The 20,946-nt window shown below is 45.6% G+C and overlaps 1 protein-coding gene across 5 annotated transcripts in view; it reads left to right on the top strand.

Moving 5' to 3' along the window:
- The window catches only part of CASR (calcium sensing receptor), a 70,991-nt gene that overhangs the window by 23,049 nt on the left and 26,996 nt on the right, over positions 1 to 20,946 (top strand). For 4 of the 5 annotated variants that reach the window (XM_069945212.1, XM_069945211.1, XM_069945213.1 and 1 more), the window contains 3 exons: positions 13,459 to 13,895; positions 16,484 to 16,790; positions 19,246 to 20,073. In XM_069945212.1, coding sequence (XP_069801313.1) covers positions 13,711 to 13,895; positions 16,484 to 16,790; positions 19,246 to 20,073 — 1,320 coding nt within the window. In that variant the 5' untranslated portion in view covers positions 13,459 to 13,710. Of the gene's footprint in view, positions 1 to 5,861; positions 5,893 to 13,458; positions 13,896 to 16,483; positions 16,791 to 19,245; positions 20,074 to 20,946 lie in introns of those variants that run through there. The other variant, XM_069945216.1, reaches the window with a different exon arrangement.

The following is a 20,946-nucleotide window of genomic DNA, read 5'->3' as shown; positions in this document are numbered from 1 at the left end:
TTATGGAGGAGCTGTAGATTTAGATCTTATGGAGGAGCTGTAGATGTTATGGAGGAGCTGTAGATGTTATGGAGGAGATGTAGATGTTATGGAGGAGCTGTAGATGTAGATGTTATGGAGGAGATGTAGATGTTATGGAGGAGATGTAGATGTTATGGAGGAGATGTAGATGTTATGGAGGAGCTGTAGATGTAGATGTTATGGAGGAGCTGTAGATGTTATGGAGGAGCTGTAGATGTAGATGTTATGGAGGAGCTGTAGATGTTATGGAGGAGCTGTAGATGTAGATGTTATGGAGGAGCTGTAGGTGTAGATGTTATGGAGGAGATGTAGATGTTATGGAGGAGCTGTAGGTGTAGATGTTATGGAGGAGATGTAGATGTTATGGAGGAGCTGTAGATGTAGATGTTATGGAGGAGATGTAGATGTTATGGAGGAGCTGTAGATGTAGATGTTATGGAGGAGCTGTAGATGTTAAGGAGGAGCTGTAGATGTTATGGAGGAGCTGTAGATGTTATGGAGGAGCTGTAGATGTTATGGAGGAGCTGTAGATGTTATGGAGGAGATGTAGATGTTATGGAGGAGCTGTAGATGTTATGGAGGAGCTGTAGATGTTATGGAGGAGATGTAGATGTAGATGTTATGGAGGAGATGTAGATGTTATGGAGGAGCTGTAGATGTTATGGAGGAGATGTAGATGTAGATGTTATGGAGGAGATGTAGATGTTATGGAGGAGCTGTAGATGTTATGGAAGAGCTGTAGATGTAGATGTTATGGAGGAGCTGTAGATGTTATGGAGGAGCTGTAGGTGTTATGGAGGAGCTGTAGATTTAGATCTTATGGAGGAGCTGTAGATGTTATGGAGGAGCTGTAGATGTAGATGTTATGGAGGAGCTGTAGATGTTATGGAGGAGCTGTAGATGTAGATGTTATGGAGGAGCTGTAGATGTTATGGAGGAGCTGTAGATGTAGATGTTATGGAGGAGCTGTAGGTGTAGATGTTATGGAGGAGATGTAGATGTTATGGAGGAGCTGTAGGTGTAGATGTTATGGAGGAGATGTAGATGTTATGGAGGAGCTGTAGATGTAGATGTTATGGAGGAGATGTAGATGTTATGGAGGAGCTGTAGATGTAGATGTTATGGAGGAGCTGTAGATGTTAAGGAGGAGCTGTAGATGTTATGGAGGAGCTGTAGATGTTATGGAGGAGCTGTAGATGTTATGGAGGAGCTGTAGATGTTATGGAGGAGATGTAGATGTTATGGAGGAGCTGTAGATGTTATGGAGGAGCTGTAGATGTTATGGAGGAGATGTAGATGTAGATGTTATGGAGGAGATGTAGATGTTATGGAGGAGCTGTAGATGTAGATGTTATGGAGGAGCTGTAGATGTTATGGAGGAGCTGTAGATGTTATGGAGGAGCTGTAGATGTTATGGAGGAGATGTAGATGTTATGGAGGAGATGTAGATGTTATGGAGGAGCTGTAGATGTAGATGTTATGGAGGAGCTGTAGATGTAGATGTTATGGAGGAGATGTAGATGTTATGGAGGAGCTGTAGATGTAGATGTTATGGAGGAGATGTAGATGTAGATGTTATGGAGGAGCTGTAGATGTAGATGTTATGGAGGAGATGTAGATGTTATGGAGGAGCTGTAGATGTAGATGTTATGGAGGAGATGTAGATGTTATGGAGGAGCTGTAGATGTAGATGTTATGGAGGAGATGTAAATGTTATGGAGGAGCTGGAGATGTTATGGATAAGCTGGAGATGTTATGGAGGAGCTGTAGATGTAGATGTTATGGAGGAGCTGGAGATGTAGATGTTATGGAGGAGCTGTAGATGTAGATGTTATGGAGGAGATGTAGATGTTATGGAGGAGATGTAGATGTTATGGAGGAGATGTAGATGTAGATGTTATGGAAAAGATGTAGTTGTTATGGAGAAGATGTAGATGTTATGGAGGAGATGTAGATGTAAATGTTATGGAGGAGCTGTAGATGTAGATGTTATGGAGGAGATGAAGATGTTATGGAGGAGATGTAGATGTTATGGAGGAGATGTAGATGTAAATGTTATGGAAAAGATGTAGTTGTTATGGAGGAGATGTAGATGTTATGGAGAAGATGTAGATGTTATGGAGGAGATGTAGATGTAGATGTTATGGAGGAGCTGTAGATGTTATGGAGGAGATGTAGATGTTATGGAGGAGCTGTAGATGTTATGGAGGAGCTGTAGATGTTATGGAGGAGCTGTAGATGTTATGGAGGAGATGTAGATGTAGATGTTATGGAGGAGATGTAGATGTTATGGAGGAGATGTAGATGTTATGGAGGAGCTGTAGATGTTATGGAGGAGCTGTAGATGTTATGGAGGAGCTGTAGATGTTATGGAGGAGATGTAGATGTAGATGTTATGGAGGAGCTGTAGATGTTATGGAGGAGCTGTAGATGTTATGGAGTAGATGTAGATGTTATGGAGGAGCTGTAGATGTAGATGTTATGGAGGAGATGTAGATGTTATGGAGGAGCTGTAGATGTAGATGTTATGGAGGAGCTGTAGATGTTATGGAGTAGATGTAGATGTTATGGAGGAGCTGTAGATGTTATGGAGGAGATGTAGATGTAGATGTTATGGTGGAGATGTAGATGTAGATGTTATGGAGGAGATGTAGATGTTATGGAGGAGCTGTAGATGTTATGGAGGAGCTGAAGATGTAGATGTTATGGAGGAGATGTAGATGTTATGGAGGAGCTGTAGATGTTATGGAGGAGATGTAGATGTTATGGAGGAGCTGTAGATGTTATGGAGGAGCTGTAGATGTTATGGAGGAGCTGTAGATGTAGATGTTATGGAGGAGATGTAGATGTTATGGAGGAGCTGTAGATGTAGATGTTATGGAGGAGCTGTAGATGTTATGGAGGAGCTGTAGATGTTATGGAGGAGATGTAGATGTTATGGAGGAGCTGTAGATGTAGATGTTATGGAGGAGATGTAGATGTTATGGAGGAGCTGTAGATGTAGATGTTATGGAGGAGCTGTAGATGTAGATGTTATGGAGGAGCTGTAGATGTTATGGAGGAGCTGTAGATGTTATGGAGGAGATGTAGATGTAGATGTTATGGAGGAGCTGTAGATGTTATGGAGGAGATGTAGATGTTATGGAGGAGCTGTAGATGTTATGGAGGAGATGTAGATGTTATGGAGGAGCTGTAGATGTTATGGAGGAGATGTAGATGTAGATGTTATGGAGGAGCTGTAGATGTAGATGTTATGGAGGAGATGTAGATGTTATGGAGGAGCTGTAGATGTAGATGTTATGGAGGAGCTGTAGATGTTATGGAGGAGCTGTAGATGTTATGGAGGAGATGTAGATGTTATGGAGGAGCTGTAGATGTAGATGTTATGGAGGAGATGTAGATGTTATGGAGGAGCTGTAGATGTAGATGTTATGGAGGAGCTGTAGATGTAGATGTTATGGAGGAGCTGTAGATGTTATGGAGGAGCTGTAGATGTTATGGAGGAGATGTAGATGTAGATGTTATGGAGGAGCTGTAGATGTTATGGAGGAGATGTAGATGTTATGGAGGAGCTGTAGATGTTATGGAGGAGATGTAGATGTTATGGAGGAGCTGTAGATGTTATGGAGGAGATGTAGATGTAGATGTTATGGAGGAGCTGTAGATGTTATGGAGGAGATGTAGATGTTATGGAGGAGCTGTAGATGTTATGGAGGAGATGTAGATGTTATGGAGGAGCTGTAGATGTTATGGAGGAGATGTAGATGTTATGGAGGAGATGTAGATGTTATGGAGGAGATGTAGATGTTATGGAGGAGATGTAGATGTAGATGTTATGGAGGAGATGAAGATGTTATGGAGGAGCTTTAGATGTAGATGTTATGGAGGAGATGTAGATGTAGATGTTATGGAGGAGCTGTAGATGTAGAAGTTATGGAGGAGCTGTAGATGTAGATGTTATGGAGGAGCTGTAGATGTAGATGTTATGGAGGAGCTGTGGTTATCACTGTTTTCGTGGCACTGTGGTTGTTACATACAGTACATGTTTAGCAGAACTTTCCAAAACTGTGGAGGAGGAATAAAAAGTTTATTGGAACAGGTCCCCCATAGTACTGTTTTAACCCTAAGGAGGAGAGGTGGAGTAGTTAGGGCAGCAGAGGCTAGTTGTCTCTTAGGTAAACTTTACTCTTAGGGTGCTTTTACACAGAGAGATTTATCTGACAGATCATTGAAGCCAAAGCCAGGAACAGACTATAAACAGAGAAGAGGTCATAAAGGAAAGACTGAGATTTCTCCTCTTTCAAATCCATTCCTGGCTTTGGTTTCAAAAATCTGTCAGATAAATCTCTCCGTGTAAAGGCACCCTTAGTCTAAGAAAACCAGACAGTACCTTTTCTTATAGCGCATGGTTGTAAAGTTACATGACTTGGCATAGACGGTTGTAATCTGGTCACAGTTAGTTTAGTACTTGATCCTTATGCAGTTGTGAGTTGCCAGTGATGTTATGTACAGTCCAAATACGTCCAACTCCATCGTAGAGGGCCACTGCAGATTGACTATTTGCTGTTTAAGTGAAAACATTACTTACGGTTTGGTGCAGTTGAATACCCTCTAGCTCAGCATTTCCCAACCGGGGTGCCGCGGCACACTGGTGTGCCGGGGGAACCTGCCAGGGGTCCCGCGGGATCCCGGTGGGAAATGTGCGCTGTCTCTTTAAGCATCCCGAGAAGCTGCGGCCGCACAGCTTCTCGGGATGCACTGATCACTTTCATGTTTCGCCCGCACTATGAGCGGGCGGAACATTAAAGTAAGCAGAATATAGGAGCAGGAAGTGTCAACATCCTGCACCTACATTCCCTCCCATAGGCTGCCGGCACTTCATACCAGCAGCCTATGGGACGCCGGGACGTGACCTCTCCGGCAGGCGTGCTGATGTGACGTCATCATGCCTGCCGGAAGTCCCGTCCCCGCGGCTCGCAAGATGGAGCCCAAAGAGGAGGAGGAGAGTTGCTACCTGCAGCCACAGCGCGGATTAGGTGAGTAGGATGTTTTTTTTTTTTTTTTTAGGGGCAGAGCAGGGGGCATTATTAGTACATGGGGGCACCTCTGGGGGCATTATTAGTTCATGGGGGCACCTCTGGGGGCATTTTTTAGTATATGGGGGCACCTCTGGGGGCATTATTAGCTCATGGGGGCACCTCTGGGGGAATTATTAGTATATGGAGGCCACCCCTGGGGCATTATTAATATATGGGGGCACCTCTGGGGGCATTATTAGTATATGGGGGCCACCCCTGGGGCATTATTAGTATATGGGGGCACCTCTGGGGGCATTAGCTTATGGGGGCACCTCCGGGGGCATTATTAGTATATGGGGATACCTCTGGGGGCATTATTAGTATATGGGGGCACCTCTGGGGGCATTATTAGTATATGGGGGCACCTCTGGGGGCATTATTAGCTCATGGGGGAACCATTAGCTCATGGGGGCACCTCTGGGGGCATTATTAGTTCATGGGGGCACCTCTGGGGGCATTATTAGTATATGGGGGCACCTCTGGGGGCATTATTAGCTCACGGGGGCACAGCAGGGGATCCTACATACAGGGGGCACAGCAGGGGATCCTACATACAGGGGGCATCCCACATTCCTACTCGCTTTACTGCACATAACACCAGACAGCGCAGTTACTTTGGGTGCTGACCGGAGGGAGAAAGGGAAGGAAGTTGCTAGAAATGTGCGGAGCCTAAATTGTTTGTCTCGCAGGTTCTGAAGAGATGAAAAGTAGCTGGAAGAAATCATCATGGAGGACTGGGCCGGATGGAGAGGAAAAGGGAAAGTGACGCCTCAGATCAAAGAAGACGTCACCTGTGAGTCACTGTATGACGGTTTTCTTATTTTGTAGAACATTATTTAGTAGGGGTGCCCCAAGGAAATTTTTTTTTCCAAGGTGTGCCCCGAGGTGGAAAAGGTTGGGAAGCACTGGTCTAGCTGAACGCACACTGACGACAGTTGTGATGTGACAGCCACACAGCACTACTCTGGCTGGCAGCTCACAAAGAGTTAAGTGTTTGCAGAAGAGTCCTTGTACCGCTATACTCTCTTGCATCTAGAGGATTCACCCTCTCTGAGCAGGGACAGGAGTTGATTTACCCTCTTAGTGTGGACTAGTGAGACAGTATTGGGTAAAACCTTGAAGAGCTCTGCACAGTGCCATAATCAACTCTATTTCTACCTAGATCTGTCTCATATTAAAGAGGAAATATCAGCAGGTTAGACGAATCTAACCTGCTGATAGCCCCCTATAATGTGCCTTATCTTCTTCCTCGGCGCCGGTCCCGGGCTGTTTGTTGAGGTAAACTCTGCTCCGGTGCACCCTTAGGAGCACTGCCACATTATCCGGCCTGCCCATTCTAATGATAATCAATGGAGGAGGTGGGCAGGATGAGACGGCAGTGCTCCAAAGGATACTCCAGAGCGGTGTTTACCCTGACTAACAAAGGGGGACCAGCACTAAGGAGGAGGGTAAGTGACCTCTGCATCCCAGGCACACACACCTTCTGTGGTGTCCGACCACGGGTGTTGCTATTGGTTACACCCTTCCTAAAAGCTTGTACTTATTGTATACATGTGGTGATGAAGGTAGTGATAAAGTTTCGCCACTAGATGTCGCTGTATTAGATGTATGTACTTAGATGCTGCACGGCTGAAGTATGTAAAGGGTTATTGTTTATTTGTGTGTCAAATAAATGGATCTGTGAACCTATAGGAATCATCTCTTCTTCTCTCCTATTATCTCTCTCTTTACTTCTTCAATTGCACTCTTCACCCACTCACAGCGCACCTTAGATACGCTGAGGAAGGAAGTCACATGGGAAGAGAAAGTGTTTTTTGTGTCGGACATTGTAGAGGAAGGACACAAGCTAGACAGCTCTCTACAGTGGTCCCCTACCCCCAAACAAGTCAGTACACTCCCTGATGCAGTCAAGCTGGGCCCTGACTTATGCCAGGTCCCCTGTCAGGGACAGCTGAACAAGTCCAGAGAGGCTTTTGTAACTAGACTCCTCAGAGACAAGATGCAACCTACAGCTTCTCTTCAGTTACTTATTCACGACACTATGCAGTGTTAGACCCCTTTCAGGAGAGGACAAGTCAGAGACAGTATCCACAGACAGCAGTAAGCTAGGAACTGATCCGGATAGAGCAAAGTTGCTAAGGCCTGTGAACTCTATCTCTCAGCGTGGTTGTTAGGAAATCATCAGCATGCCGCTTATCCCAGGTAACAAGGTCTGGGGCCTTGTGTCACCATCATAGGACAGATCAGTCGACACTAGTGGGCATTAGGTGGTGTAAACAAGATTTAGGTTTTCGTGGATACTTACTCCCTGGATTAACAAAAACTAACTAGAAAGAGCCACTGGGGAGAGAGTTAAATTTTTCAGTGATTGGTTCTAACTCGGGATAAAAAGGGTTAAAAATGGGAGACTCCATTAAACCACACTTCTCCCAGTTATCTAGACCTTGTTCATGGTCATGTGACTAAGGTTCCATACTTTCTTAGATGTGACAGATTTGTTGTTGCAATTAAGAACAGTATTAACCCTTGCACATCCATAGTACCTCCAGAGGCATTTAGAGAGATTCCTCAGCCACATGACTTCTTTATTCTTTTGGTAGCTGGAAAACAGATGCTGGGAACCTGAAGTATTATGTATCTTGGAGTTATTGTGCCCATACATCCGAGTTTGCTGTCGGCTTGTGAATGGGCCACAAACAGACTTACAATGGGCACACACCTTCTATAACTGACGGACGGACATCCGCCATGAGTTATCTCTCCCGTCCCGCACCCATCTCCCCCATGCACAAGAATGTTCGGCATGGGCAGGTTTTCCTGTGTTCTCTGAGTAGAGGGGTAAGCCAGAGCCAGAGAGCTCTGACAGCGACTTATCTCTCCAAGTATGCAAGAACAAGGGAGTTGGATGGTGATTATCCATGATATTCGAGCCCTATGTCCACCAACATTATTTGTTGGAGGTCAGTCGAGAGACCCCCCCCCCCCCCCCCCATACACCTTACACTAACAGCTGGACACTCCAGGACCGGCACGTATGGCCATGAAAAGTATAAGGTGTATTGGGACCTTTAGGCAGTTTTTGTGTTTACTTCTGTGTTGAAGTGAATGTAGAGACATTCTGTAACCATGAAACCACAATGCTCTGCAAGAGATCAATAGATGAATATAAACAGTCTCTGTAATACTTGCAGTGCAATGTGGAGTGCAGAAGGTTATATCCTGGCTTACTGGAACAGTCTCTAGAAGTACAGCTGCTGTATCTGATGTCTATATTTCCCTCCAAGTTACAGTAGTTGTTTCCTTAATCAGTTACCTGTCCTAGCTGCTTGGGGTTTCTATTTATTAGGGTTTCTGTAGGTTGAATTTGATGAATACTTGACCTTTTTCAATCTTCTCTCACTATGCCGCTCATATAGCAGACTGTCTATTTTAAGAGTTCCTCTCTATAGAGCAGCACATGTAGCAGACTGTCTCCCTCTCTGTACAGCAGCTCTTGAACAGGCTGTCTCCCTCTGCAGAGCAGCACATGCAGCAGGGTTTCTCCCTCTCTGTACAGCAGCACATGTAGCAGACTGTTTTCCCTCTATAGAGCAGCACATGTAGCAGACTGTAGTCCTTCTGTAGAGCAACACATGTAGCAAACTGTCTTCCCTCTGTAGGGCAGGTCTTGTATCAGGCTGTCTCCTCTTTGTAGAGCAACTCTTATAGCAGGCTGTCTCCTCTCTGTAGAGCAGCACATGTAGCAGGCTGTCTTCCTCTCTATAGAGCAGCACATGTAGCAGACTGTCTCCTCTCTGTAGAGCAGCACATGTAGCAGGCTGTCTTCCTCTCTATAGAGCAGCACATGTAGCAGACTGTCTCCTCTCTGTAGAGCAGCACATGTAGCAGGCTGTCTTCCTCTCTATAGAGCAGCACATGTAGCAGACTGTCTCCCTCTCTGTAGAGCAGCACATGTAGCAGGGTTTCTCCCTCTCTGTACAGCAGCACATGTAGCAGACTGTTTTCCCTCTATAGAGCAGCACATGTAGCAGACTGTAGTCCTTCTGTAGAGCAACACATGTAGCAAACTGTCTTCCCTCTGTAGGGCAGGTCTTGTATCAGGCTGTCTCCTCTCTGTAGAGCAACTCTTATAGCAGGCTGCCGACTCTCTGTAGAGCAACTTTTATAGCAGGCTGCCGACTCTCTGTAGAGCACATGTAGCAGGCTGTCTCCTCTCTGTAGAGCAACTTTTGTAGCAGACTGTATCCTCTCTGTTGTCCGCGCTTGTAACAGGCTGTCCCCCCTCTGTAGAGCAGCACATGTAGCTGGCTGTCTCCTCTCTGTAGAGCCACTCTTGTAGTAGGCTGTCCTCTCTCTGTAGAGCACATGTAGCAGGCTGTCTCCTCTCTGTAGAGCAGCTCTTGTAGTAGGCTGTCCTCTCTCTGTAGAGCAGCACATGTAGCAGGCTGTCTCCTCTCTGTAGAGCCCCTCTTGTAGTAGGCTGTCCTCTCTCTGTAGAGCAGTACATGTAGCAGGCTGTCTCCTCTCTGTAGAGCAGCTCTTGTAACAGGCTGTCTCCTCTCTGTAGAGTAGCTCTTGTAGCAGGCTGTCTCCTCTCTGTAGAGCTCCTCTTGTAGTAGGCTGTCCTCTCTATGTAGAGCAGCACATGTAGCAGGCTGTCTCCTCTCTGTAGAGCCACTCTTGTAGTAGGCTGTCCTCTCTCTGTAGAGCAGCACATGTAGCAGGCTGTCTCCTCTCTGTAGAGCTCCTCTTGTAGTAGGCTGTCCTCTCTTTGTAGTGCAGCACATTTAGCAGGCTGTCTCCTCTCTGTAGAGTAGCTCTTGTAGCAGGCTGTATCCTCTCTGTAGAGCAGTTCTTGTAGCGTACTGTCTTATCTCTATAGGGCAGCTCTTATAACTGGCTGTCCTGCTCTGTACAGCAGCTCTTGTAGCAGGCTGTCTCTCTCTCCCAACATGGTTGTTCCACAGACACCAGTGTATTCAGTAATTACTCTACACACATATACCTCAACAGGAAAAGCTTTTCTCGATTTCTTGAGGACTTGCACCGCCAGGTCATGTGACCTTTATTGGTAAGTCAACTTTTTATAAAGATTAATTCTATGTGTAAATTGGTGATCAGCTGTTGACTTGAGTTGATGGGGAGGATACAGTGTGTGCATAAAGTGCAATTAAACAGTATCCACCAGTCAGCGATGCAGTTTGTAGGGTGCAGAGGTTTTGGTAGTACCTGGGTCATGGTGCCCGAGTTGGGGTCAGCAGCCCCACATATTCTAAGTATTTAGCAGCATCCACCTGGTGTCTTGATGGAGGTGGGGAGCTCAGACATCACTGTTTACTTATCTCTGAAGAGGATAACTTAGCGGCCGCAGCAGGAAGACACTAATGTGATTTGGAGGGGTGTACGAGGGCACCCGCAGAGGCTTTGTTTGTTCTTGATGCCCTCTGAATAATTTATCGCTGCTGATGTTTGTTTGTTCCGTGAATTTTATAGGAGAAATCTCCGCTCAGAGTGCCCATCAATCTGGCCCCGTAAATCAATGCAACTGAGGCACTTCACATTACCAGCTCTTTTTGGCGATGAACTCATTAACCATCAATTATGTGAGATTTTTTAGCTGAAATTGTTTTATAATGAAAGGAGTCGCCTATGAAACTCAATCCGAGCGGCTTCTCGACATATCTACGATGCAATTCTAATGCGAGCTGTGGGGCTAGAAATGATTCCCCGTCCCCATTACCTTCTCCAAACAACGTTCAGTGCACCGCTCCTCTATCTAATGAATTTCTAATGGAGACAAATGGTACAAATGCTTCCCATGTATTTATAGACAGTTCACCCTTTACCTCCCAGATGATTTGGAGAGTTTTGGTTCTACAATATCTCGGCAAAGCAAGTAGAGCCATAGAAAGAGCTCATAGTAAGTAGCTGTTATCCTGCCCATGAAGGGGATGGCTGTCACTATGCTGGGATGGCCTATCCTCTGTTCTTATAGGTAGTGTACATACCAAGAAAGAGGGTGAACTGGTCTTGTAATGATCATACAGGAACATGGACCTTCTAACTGGGAATTGGGTAGAGGGAGGGGTAAAGTTTCATATGTGGTCCACACTTGCCCAACATATAATATCTGTTATGGCTGTAGATGGATGTTTGGAGTAGTTGTATACAGTATGTAGAAGGTTGGTTTTGGGCATCTTGATGTTTTATTGGGCCCAGTCTTGATCATCAACCTATTTCATGTACTGGTGGGATTTCTGTAAAACTCTAAAGGCCGTATTACACGGCAGAATGTTGAGGAGGAGGCTTCCTCCTCATTCCTCATTCACTGTCTGTGCTATTGCATGCAGAGAGAACATGCAGAAGGGGCAGCCCATTGAAGTCAGTGGTGGTCCTATTACATGGAGTGACGCACAGCAGACTGTTGAATGACCACGATTATGCATGTTAGCTGATTGTGGTCTTTGAACATGAGCTATAATACCAAATGGTTATCGAGTGGGCCGGCCGGCAATTGGCCAAGTATGGCCAATAATCATTGGTGTAATATGGCCTTTACTTAGGGATGTAGTCATAGGAAGGGCTTGTTGGCAGGACATCTGACCCCAAGAACGGAATATCAGAAAGACACCAAGAAGCCCCTCTGCCAGGGAATTTAGAAACAGGGCTAGGGCAGCCAACAAGATCTCTGCCCCAGATACATCTCTGCACTTTAGTGGTAAAAGCTGAAGACTTTAAGTAATGGTAGATAAGATGCGAGCAGTGTACAGAGCTCATACCATCTCCAGACAGAGAAGTGTCTGCTCACCCGGGAGACCGCAGAGAGTCAATATCGCTATGGGACAGATGGAGTCAATAGTCTAGGGATATCTCCATCTCAAAGACACAACAGTCAATGACCTGGAAGTTGGATACGAAGTGTTTAACTACAGAGAGATGCCCCAGATGCAATAACAGGATAAGACTCCATTAGTTACAATGGAGCTGCATGATTCATGAGCTATTCCACCAGATACTGTAGGTAGGAAGGATACAAACCCATATCTTAACGACATTTACAGTATGTTGAACACAACCTCTTGTCCTCTGTTATGAATCATTCGAGTTGGGAAGAGACAGGCCAAATAGCAGAAATGCAGAGAAATCCCTAGATTTAAAGGGGCTTTTTAAGGGGATTCTCTGGGACAAAAAAAAAAAAGATCTTCATGGTTTGACGACAAAAGACCCCAGGACTTTAGGATGTATGGTCCTTTCAGGAGCCCGGGTGTCAATGGTGCAGCTCTCTAACCGTTCTCCCAGCAGGTCCCAGCCACAACCTTATCATTTCATAGGCTCAATAGAAAATACAGTCTTGTCCTTTTTATATATGTCTGAAGCCAGAGATCTCACCCATTTTTGTGACTATTATATATACATAAATGATGATGGGATTGGACGTATGAGCTGGGCCTTCTTCACTGTGCCCAGAGCCAAGACAAAACAATTACTCAGTTACTGGCAATGACATTAATGGCTCCGGAGCTTTGTGGCTGCCATAGAAGCTCACATTATTGAAGTCAGGCAGGGATTCTGTGATTGATCAATGCTATATATAATTTGGCTGTTGAGCCTGATGAGGCCACAGACATCTCTTCCAGAAGGTAAATTGAATATAATAGTCCTATGGGGAAGAAAACTTAGCTCTGCTGCAAGGCCTTTGAAATGCTGCATGTTGCACAAACATTGAAATATATACATAGCAGAAGGCTGCAGGATTCTGGTCTCTCTGGATTACAACTCATACTCCTTCCTTACAGGATTGTGGAAGCTACAGGGAACATGTTCAGCCTCCCTGGTGTAATGTAAATTATCTACCACTTACACAATAGGAGTCATGCAGAAACATGTGACCTCAGCAAAGTATCGCACCCAGGTCACGTAACTTCCAGGGAACTGGTCACTTTCCTATAATCTGCAGGTCCGTGCCTTGGGCACTAACTATTCTGATGGTGGGTCACTGTACATATATTACTGATCCTGTACTGATCCTAAGTTATATCCTGTACTATACTCCAGAGCTGCACTCACTATTCTGCTGGTGGGGTCACTGTGTACATACATTACTTATTTTAGGATATGGGGATCGGATCTCCGGAATCATCATGTATCACCACCAAGCAAGTTATCAGCAGCCAGATGATAGTATATGATGTGCAGTATTCTGCCCCTCTTCTACCTCGGGTTGTCCTGGGCCATCGCTCTGCCTTATTACATTGTGAGCCGTATACTTTGCTCTCTAAGCTGCTGTATTCAGTGTTTGTTGTAAATGTCTCCTTTTCTGCCTTGCATACATCAATTCTTGCATTTGTTGTTTTTTTAGGGAAATGGCTTTCACATGACAATAAGCTGAGGTTACCTGGGGACTGCAATGGCAAAAACCACATCGGAGACATTACCACTACAGCGACAGCCTCTCCTTCACTTTTTCCACTGTAGAAATGAGGCCGTGGGCCTCCACAATCCATAGCAGGGACAACGGTTATCATCCTTCACAGCCTCAGCCTGACATTGTGCTTCATGCCACAAGTTCTCCCCATCCTTCTTCTGAAGCCGCACACCACAAAGGAGAAGGATGAATCACTACATCCGCTGCCTACTGCTGCTCAGCTTCGTACTGGACACGTCCACCTATGGACCAAACACCAGAGCCCAGAAGAAGGGAGACATCATACTTGGAGGCCTCTTCCCCATTCATTTTGGAGTGAACTCTAAAGATGAGATCTTGGAGTCCAGACCGGAGTCCCTGGAGTGTACCAGGTATGGATGTGGGCCCTCAGGGTCTAGGCTACCAGCAGATAATAGTGACGGTTATCAGTCCATATATATGAATATACTTGAGTATTGTATTATGTGACCCATAGCATCTTGTTACTTCTCATATCCTGAGTCTCCATCTTTGTCCAAAGGTCAGGCCTGGCCCAGCAGTAAAACATACTGTGATTATTACCTTCCTGTCTGTCTGGGGGATTCCTCCATTTCCTCACCTTCCTGCTCCACCAGCTGTATAGTGTGTGAGAAGTCAGTGTTGTCTAATATTATCCGCTTCTCATTAAAAGCAAAAACAAAGGACAAAATGGATATTCACACGGAGCAGTTTGTTGACATGCGAGTGGCTAGTTAGTAGCTGCTCAGAAGTAGCTTCACCTTTCTGTGCACCGAAAACCTAAAGAGCCAATCAGGGGCTTCGGTACCAGTCAGGAGCTTCTTAGAGGTATCAGGGTTTTTTAGAGGTAACCTCCCCTTCTGTTCCCCGACACACTGAGGAACCTATCAGAAGCTTCTCAGAGGTAACCTCCCCTTCCTGTGTCCTGACACACTGAGGAACCTATCAGAGGCTTCTCAGAGGTAACCTCCCCTTCCTGTGTCCTGACACACTGAGGAACCTATCAGAGGCTTCTCAGAGGTAACCTCCCCTTCCTGTGTCCTGACACACTGAGGAACCTATCAGGAGGTTCTCAGAGGTAACCTCCCCTTCCTGTGTCCTGACACACTGAGGAACCTATCAGGAGGTTCTCAGAGGTAACCTCCCCTTCCTGTGTCCTGACACACTGAGGAACCTATCAGAGGCTTCTCAGAGGTAACCTCCCCTTCCTGTGTCCTGACACACTGAGGAACCTATCAGGAGGTTCTCAGAGGTAACCTCCCCTTCCTGTGTCCTGACACACTGAGGAACCTATCAGGAGGTTCTCAGAGGTAACCTCCCCTTCCTGTGTCCTGACACACTGAGGAACCTATTAGGAGGTTCTCAGAGGTAACCTCCCCTTCCTGTGTCCTGACACACTGAGGAACGTATCAGGAGGTTCTCAAAGGTAACCTCCCCTTCCTGTGTCCTGACACACTGAGGAACCTATCTGGAGGCACTAAAGAGTTAATTAGCATTTTCTCATATGTAACCCCCCAAAATCCTGAAAGCAGGAGAGTGTCATAAATTTAGGGTGATCCTGACTATGTACTTTGCAGGGTAGTTGTGGTATCTGTACAGGACAATAGCATCAGTCCATAGAGTCCTTACATACCTCCCCTTGGATGTTACTTTGTGTGATTGTAATTTATGGAACTCTTTAGGGCAAAATAGACTATTAATGGGAAATGTGCTTATGAATAAAACATTTTTTTCCCCCAAGGCAGCTGGTGTTATACGCAGAAAATTTCTCCATGGTGTCATCTTGATCATTGGTCACGTGTCTAAAGCCTGGCAATCGGTTATTTCACCTGATCCCCACGTACACTTGCATGGGCACAGGGGAGAAAAATCTCCCAGAGAACAAAAGGATCAGACATTAGAAATCCAACATACCCGACTCCCTTTTTTGGCCCAACATCATCTTGACAGTGCCGGTCCCACTGTGGAGATAAGGCCACCTACTTCTCATGGATGTGTGGGGGGCTATATCCAGGGATAGGGAGTGTTCGGGGAGGGCCGTCCAGGGGTGACAGGTTGTCCCAAGAGCCTTTTCTGTGGCGACATCACTGCGCTGCCAAAATTGGGGCACCGTTCTAATACTCCTAGGCTAAAAACTGCTTGTGGCCTACAACATTGTAATATGGGCGGTCAGAGCGGCTGTCTGGACCACCTATATTATATTCTAATGCAATGTCGGCGGGCCACATGTAATTCAAACTGTGAATTACATGGTGGGCCAGAGTTAGATGTTTTGATGATCCTGATGTTTTGATTATCTTGCTAAAATCGGGAAGGGGGGGTACACATACCTTTAACCGAATCTGTATGGTCAGAGTTGGCCACACTGTAGTTATGTAAAATGGTGAAGATGAGGTCACCTAATATACTGTGTCTGTAGAGGTGTAAGCAGCACTCTTGAGGGTGGGATCCTGTTGCACGTCACTTAGAGGGGTTCAGTCCATATTGCCCCCCACTGCAAGTAGTGTAGAGAGAGGCTACAGCATCACCTAAAGTGGTAGTTCAAATTCTGTTTACTGTATATGAAGCATGCTTCTGTGACAAAACAACAAATTGGAAATCAGACCCCTATAGATCTTCTTTTTCAATATAAATATTTAATATTTAGTGGCTTGGGCCAATGTTCCCTATCGTGACTGCACTCGGTATTGTTGTTGTGAGGCAGAAATAAAACCATCAGGAAATCATTGCGAGGCGTGGGTAATGGCGGAGCTTCCTTCTTGGCTGGAAACAATACAGAACATTGTCATGAACGTTGATGCTCTGGGTGTTGGTTCTGTGACTTGGTGCCAGTTTCTGTGTGTAGTCTTATAAGTGTCACAGATCACAGGGCCGTAACTCATTCATGGGCAGAATGCGTTAAAGTCATATTTATATTTACTTCTCGCATTTCTCACGATCTGATTTTCTTTCTTCCTTGCAGATACAACTTCCGCGGGTTCCGTTGGTTACAAGCCATGATATTCGCAATTGAGGAAATTAATAACTCCACCACCCTCCTGCCCAACATCACCCTGGGGTACAGGATCTTTGACACTTGTAACACGGTGTCCAAGGCCCTGGAGGCCACACTCAGCTTTGTGGCTCAGAACAAGATCGATTCCCTAAATCTAGACGACTTCTGTAATTGTTCAGAACACATGCCCTCTACCATTGCTGTGGTGGGAGCCACCGGTTCTGGGATATCCACCGCAGTCGCCAATCTGCTAGGACTTTTCCATATACCTCAGGTGAGAAAAGGAAACAGGGAAATGATGCAAGATGAGGTTGAAAGAGTTTCCCAGCTAAAACCTTCTGCGACAGGTACCCTCTTATGAGCTTCAGTGCTGGTGTATAGGCGTGAATAGGAGTAGTCCATCATCAGCAGTACTGTATATATGGCTGACTGTAGCTGCGGGGTCAAAGTACAGACTCAAGTATAGGAAAAATAAAAACTTTAATAATTGCAACTCGTTTCATTGCTCTTTTCAGTGAGCCCCCTCCTCAGGCATACAGTACTAACAAACACCCAGTAAGTTGCCCTTTGCATGATACAACTAGTACTTCCGGGTTGAAGTCCCAAATTATAAAAGATTTCAAACCCATCCAAACAGCAAGATTGGGTGAAGGTGAGACCTTTAGATCTAAGTGAGCAGTGCATTGTGGGAGTGCAGTTGGATCACATGACAGAGAGGTGGAGCTAAACCACCTAATTCAAAAAAAAAAAGAAGAGTTTTTACTTTCACTAGAGATAAGCGAATCGGCGATGTAAACAAAGCAAAGCACTTCGTTTGATCAGCAAGCGGCTTATTAACTCCGCACCCTGGGTGTGGGGAAGTTCCCAGGACTGGATGCGCCTTTTCCCGGCACCCAGGGAGGAGCAGCACGTAGCGGAACACAGTTGAAAGGCAGCAGGTTGAAAAGCCGAATGGAAAATAAAGCAACACAGCACAAGATCGATATAAGTGAAGGAATGTGTCAACACTAGAGATGAGCGAACCTGGAGCATGCTCGAGACGATCCGAACCCGAACTTTCGGCATTTGATTAGCGGTGGCTGCTGAACTTGGATAAAGCCCTAAGGCTATATGGAAAACATGGATATAGTCATTGGCTGTATCCATCTTTTCCAGACAACCTTAGAGCTTTATCCAAGTTGAGCAGCCCCAGCTAATCAAATACCGAACGTTCGGGTTCGGATCGACTCGAACCCTGTTCGCTCATCTCTAGTCAACACGTTAACTCAACTACATAAATGTTTATTAGCGTACTTCTGCTTTAAATTTTCCACAGCCCCTATAGATTTCTCAAGATGAGCAATGTGTACTAATAATTACTGTGTATGACGTATTCATCCTATTTACTCTTCTCCACATTACGATTCTGTTCATGTAGGCCTCAGTTCATCCTGATCATTCATACTTCGGATGATGGCTCAAAGTTTTACACAGATCAGTAGAAGAAAGGGTTCATGTTAAGAATACTTATGTACCAAACACTATACATTGTCAGTCCATTCACGGCCTGCAGAAGCTTGGTGGCTCCTACAGGTAATGGTGGCCATCAATATCTGTTGGTTTTGGAAAGAGTCTCGCCTCTCGTGAATAGTCTCTTGTGCAGATTTGTTGTAAAGCATTGATATCACTAACCACAAGCCGCAGCGTAATTACAGACAATACAAAGGCGAAGCAAATCAAAAACAGCAATCTAATAAATCCTGCGGAGAAATCTTATTCCCAAAACAAAAGCTATTCTGTAAATTTTCAGTTACTGTAATGGAGTCTGATACCCACTGTTCTCACAGGGTGTGTAAAGCTGAACACAGACACAACACCAGCAGAATAGTGAGTGCAGCTCTGGAGTATAATGCAGGATGTAACTCAGGATCAGTACAGGAAAAGTAATGTAATGTATGTACACAGTGACCCCACCAGTAGAATAGTGAGTGCAGCTCTGGGGTATAATACAGGATGTAGCTCAGGATCAGTACAGGAAAAGTAAGGTAATGTATGTGCACAGTGACTGTACCAGCAGAATAGTGAGTGCAGCTCTGGAGTATAATACAGGAGATAGCTACAAGATATATATTAACTGCCAAAAGGTGACAAGAGGTAACCTGCTATCATCCTTTGAATCTTAAAGAGGTTATCCAGTTAGGTAAAATATATGTTAAATCATTTCCCCTTCTGGAGACTAACAATTCCTTCCATACATGTCATTACATTTTCTGTCTCCTTCCCCCAGTTTTGAGCTGCTGCTGTCTGCTGAGGACACAAAAATCCTCTTTGCTCTGTTTATACACTGTGAAGCCGGGAGGGTAATCTGAGGTCAAGTTACTTGTGACCTTACTGTGAATAACCATTCCTTCTGTACAGAGAGAAGAAACAGCCGGCCAGGGAGTTGCTTACATCAGATGTCTCAGAAGGGAGGGGAAGTAGGGGTTGGGAGCAGAGAGGATTTTTGTGCCCTCAGCAGACAGCAGCAGTTCAAAACTGAGGGAAGGAGACAGATAAGGTAATGGCATGTATGGAATGAATTGTTAGTATCTAGGAGGGGGGAATGATTCAACGTGTATTTTACCTTACTGGATAACCCCTTTAAATTCTGACAGGTCTATCGGAACATTCCTGGTTATTCTGTGCATTTAGAATACCACATACATAGCTGCATAACTTCTCCCCAGTAATGTCTTTTTCTCCTTTTACAGGTTAGCTATGCCTCCTCTAGCCGTCTTTTAAGCAACAAAAACCAGTACAAATCTTTTCTGCGGACCATGCCCAATGATGAGCACCAAGCCACAGCCATGGCCGACATCATAGAGCATTTCCAGTGGAATTGGGTGGGAACCATTGCTGCAGATGATGATTATGGACGCCCTGGGATTGAGAGGTTTCGGGAAGAAGCAGAAGAGAGAGATATCTGCATAGACTTCAGTGAGCTCATCTCACAGTATTCACCAATTGAGGAGATTGAAAAACTGGTGGAAACCATCCAGAACTCGACAGCTAAAGTCATTGTGGTCTTCTCCAGTGGTCCAGACCTTGAACCCCTCATCAAGGAGATTGTGAAACGCAACGTCACTGGACGCATCTGGCTTGCCAGTGAGGCTTGGGCCAGCTCTTCACTCATCGCCATTCCGGAATACTTCCATGTCATTGGGGGTACGATCGGCTTTGCCTTGCGGGCAGGACAGATTCCAGGGTTTCGTGAATTCCTTCAGAAAGTGCATCCACGAATGTCCAACACCAATGGTTTTCTCAAAGAATTTTGGGAAGAAACGTTTAACTGTTACATGCCGGTGGGATCCAAGAAGAATGTGGAACACAGTAACATTACAGCTTGTACGGGACAGGAGAACATCACCAGCGTGGAGACCCCGTACCTGGATTACACACATTTGCGGATATCTTACAATGTTTATTTAGCTGTGTACTCCATTGCCCATGCACTGCAGGACATGTACACGTGTACACCCGGAAAAGGGCTCTTTGCCAATGGATCATGTGCCGATATAAAGAAAGTCGAAGCTTGGCAGGTAGGTGCTTTCAATATTGATGATGCCATTTCAGTTGATGTCGGATGTAAGTATAGAGGACTATGCAGTACATAGGACTGTAAAGAGTGGGGTTGATCATCTTTGTATTCAACCCTCACTATGGCTGTGTTTTGTTCCTCACTGTGTATATTGCAGAAACAATGGGTGGGATGCACCCAGCTGCACTGCTTCTCGGTTGATGTTGGTAAGGTGGCTACACACTTTTATGGTCCAACTGTAGGGAATGCTACAGATTACAGCTTCGGCTCTGCGAAGCTGTCTGTGGATGGATATGGTCTTGGTTTTTCCCTTGTTGTTACATTGACTTATAGGGCCACTTAATATGGTGGTTTCCCTGCAGGAGCCATTTCTTGGCTGGGCCCTTCCTGGAAGGATATTGGGCTAGTCCTGTGTTTTGAGACTCTTAAAGGGGAACTCCGGGCTGGGAGTTTTTTTGTCTATGGCCGGGGAGGGGGTGGATGAGGGCAATGACGTCCTCTTACCTCCCCGGTTCCAGCGCCGGATCGTGCCGCTCCCGGTCCGCACTGCCTGGCCGCTTCCTGGTCTCTGCAGGGGCTTGAGATGTGACGTTTCAAGTCCGCTCAGCCAGTCAGTGGCAGAGGCAGGATGCCTCTGACTGGCTGAGCAGACTTGAAACGTATTGTCTCAAGCCCCTGCAGAGACCAGGAAGCGACCTGGCAGCACTGACCGGGAGTGGTGCGATCAGGGACCCGGCGATGGAACAGAGGTGGTAGACAAAAAAAAGCCCCCAGCCCGGAGTACCCCTTTAAGGCTCCACTGGTTCGTTTTTGCATATTTATATTTGCTAGGGAGCAATGCACCTAGGATTTCACTGTATTGAGCACTTTAACC

This window comes from Dendropsophus ebraccatus, chromosome 11, assembly GCF_027789765.1.
Source record: "Dendropsophus ebraccatus isolate aDenEbr1 chromosome 11, aDenEbr1.pat, whole genome shotgun sequence".
In the NCBI taxonomy this organism is placed as follows: domain Eukaryota; kingdom Metazoa; phylum Chordata; class Amphibia; order Anura; family Hylidae; genus Dendropsophus; species Dendropsophus ebraccatus.
Note: the sequence above shows the minus strand (reverse complement) of the source record. Positions and strands in the feature narration are given on the sequence as shown.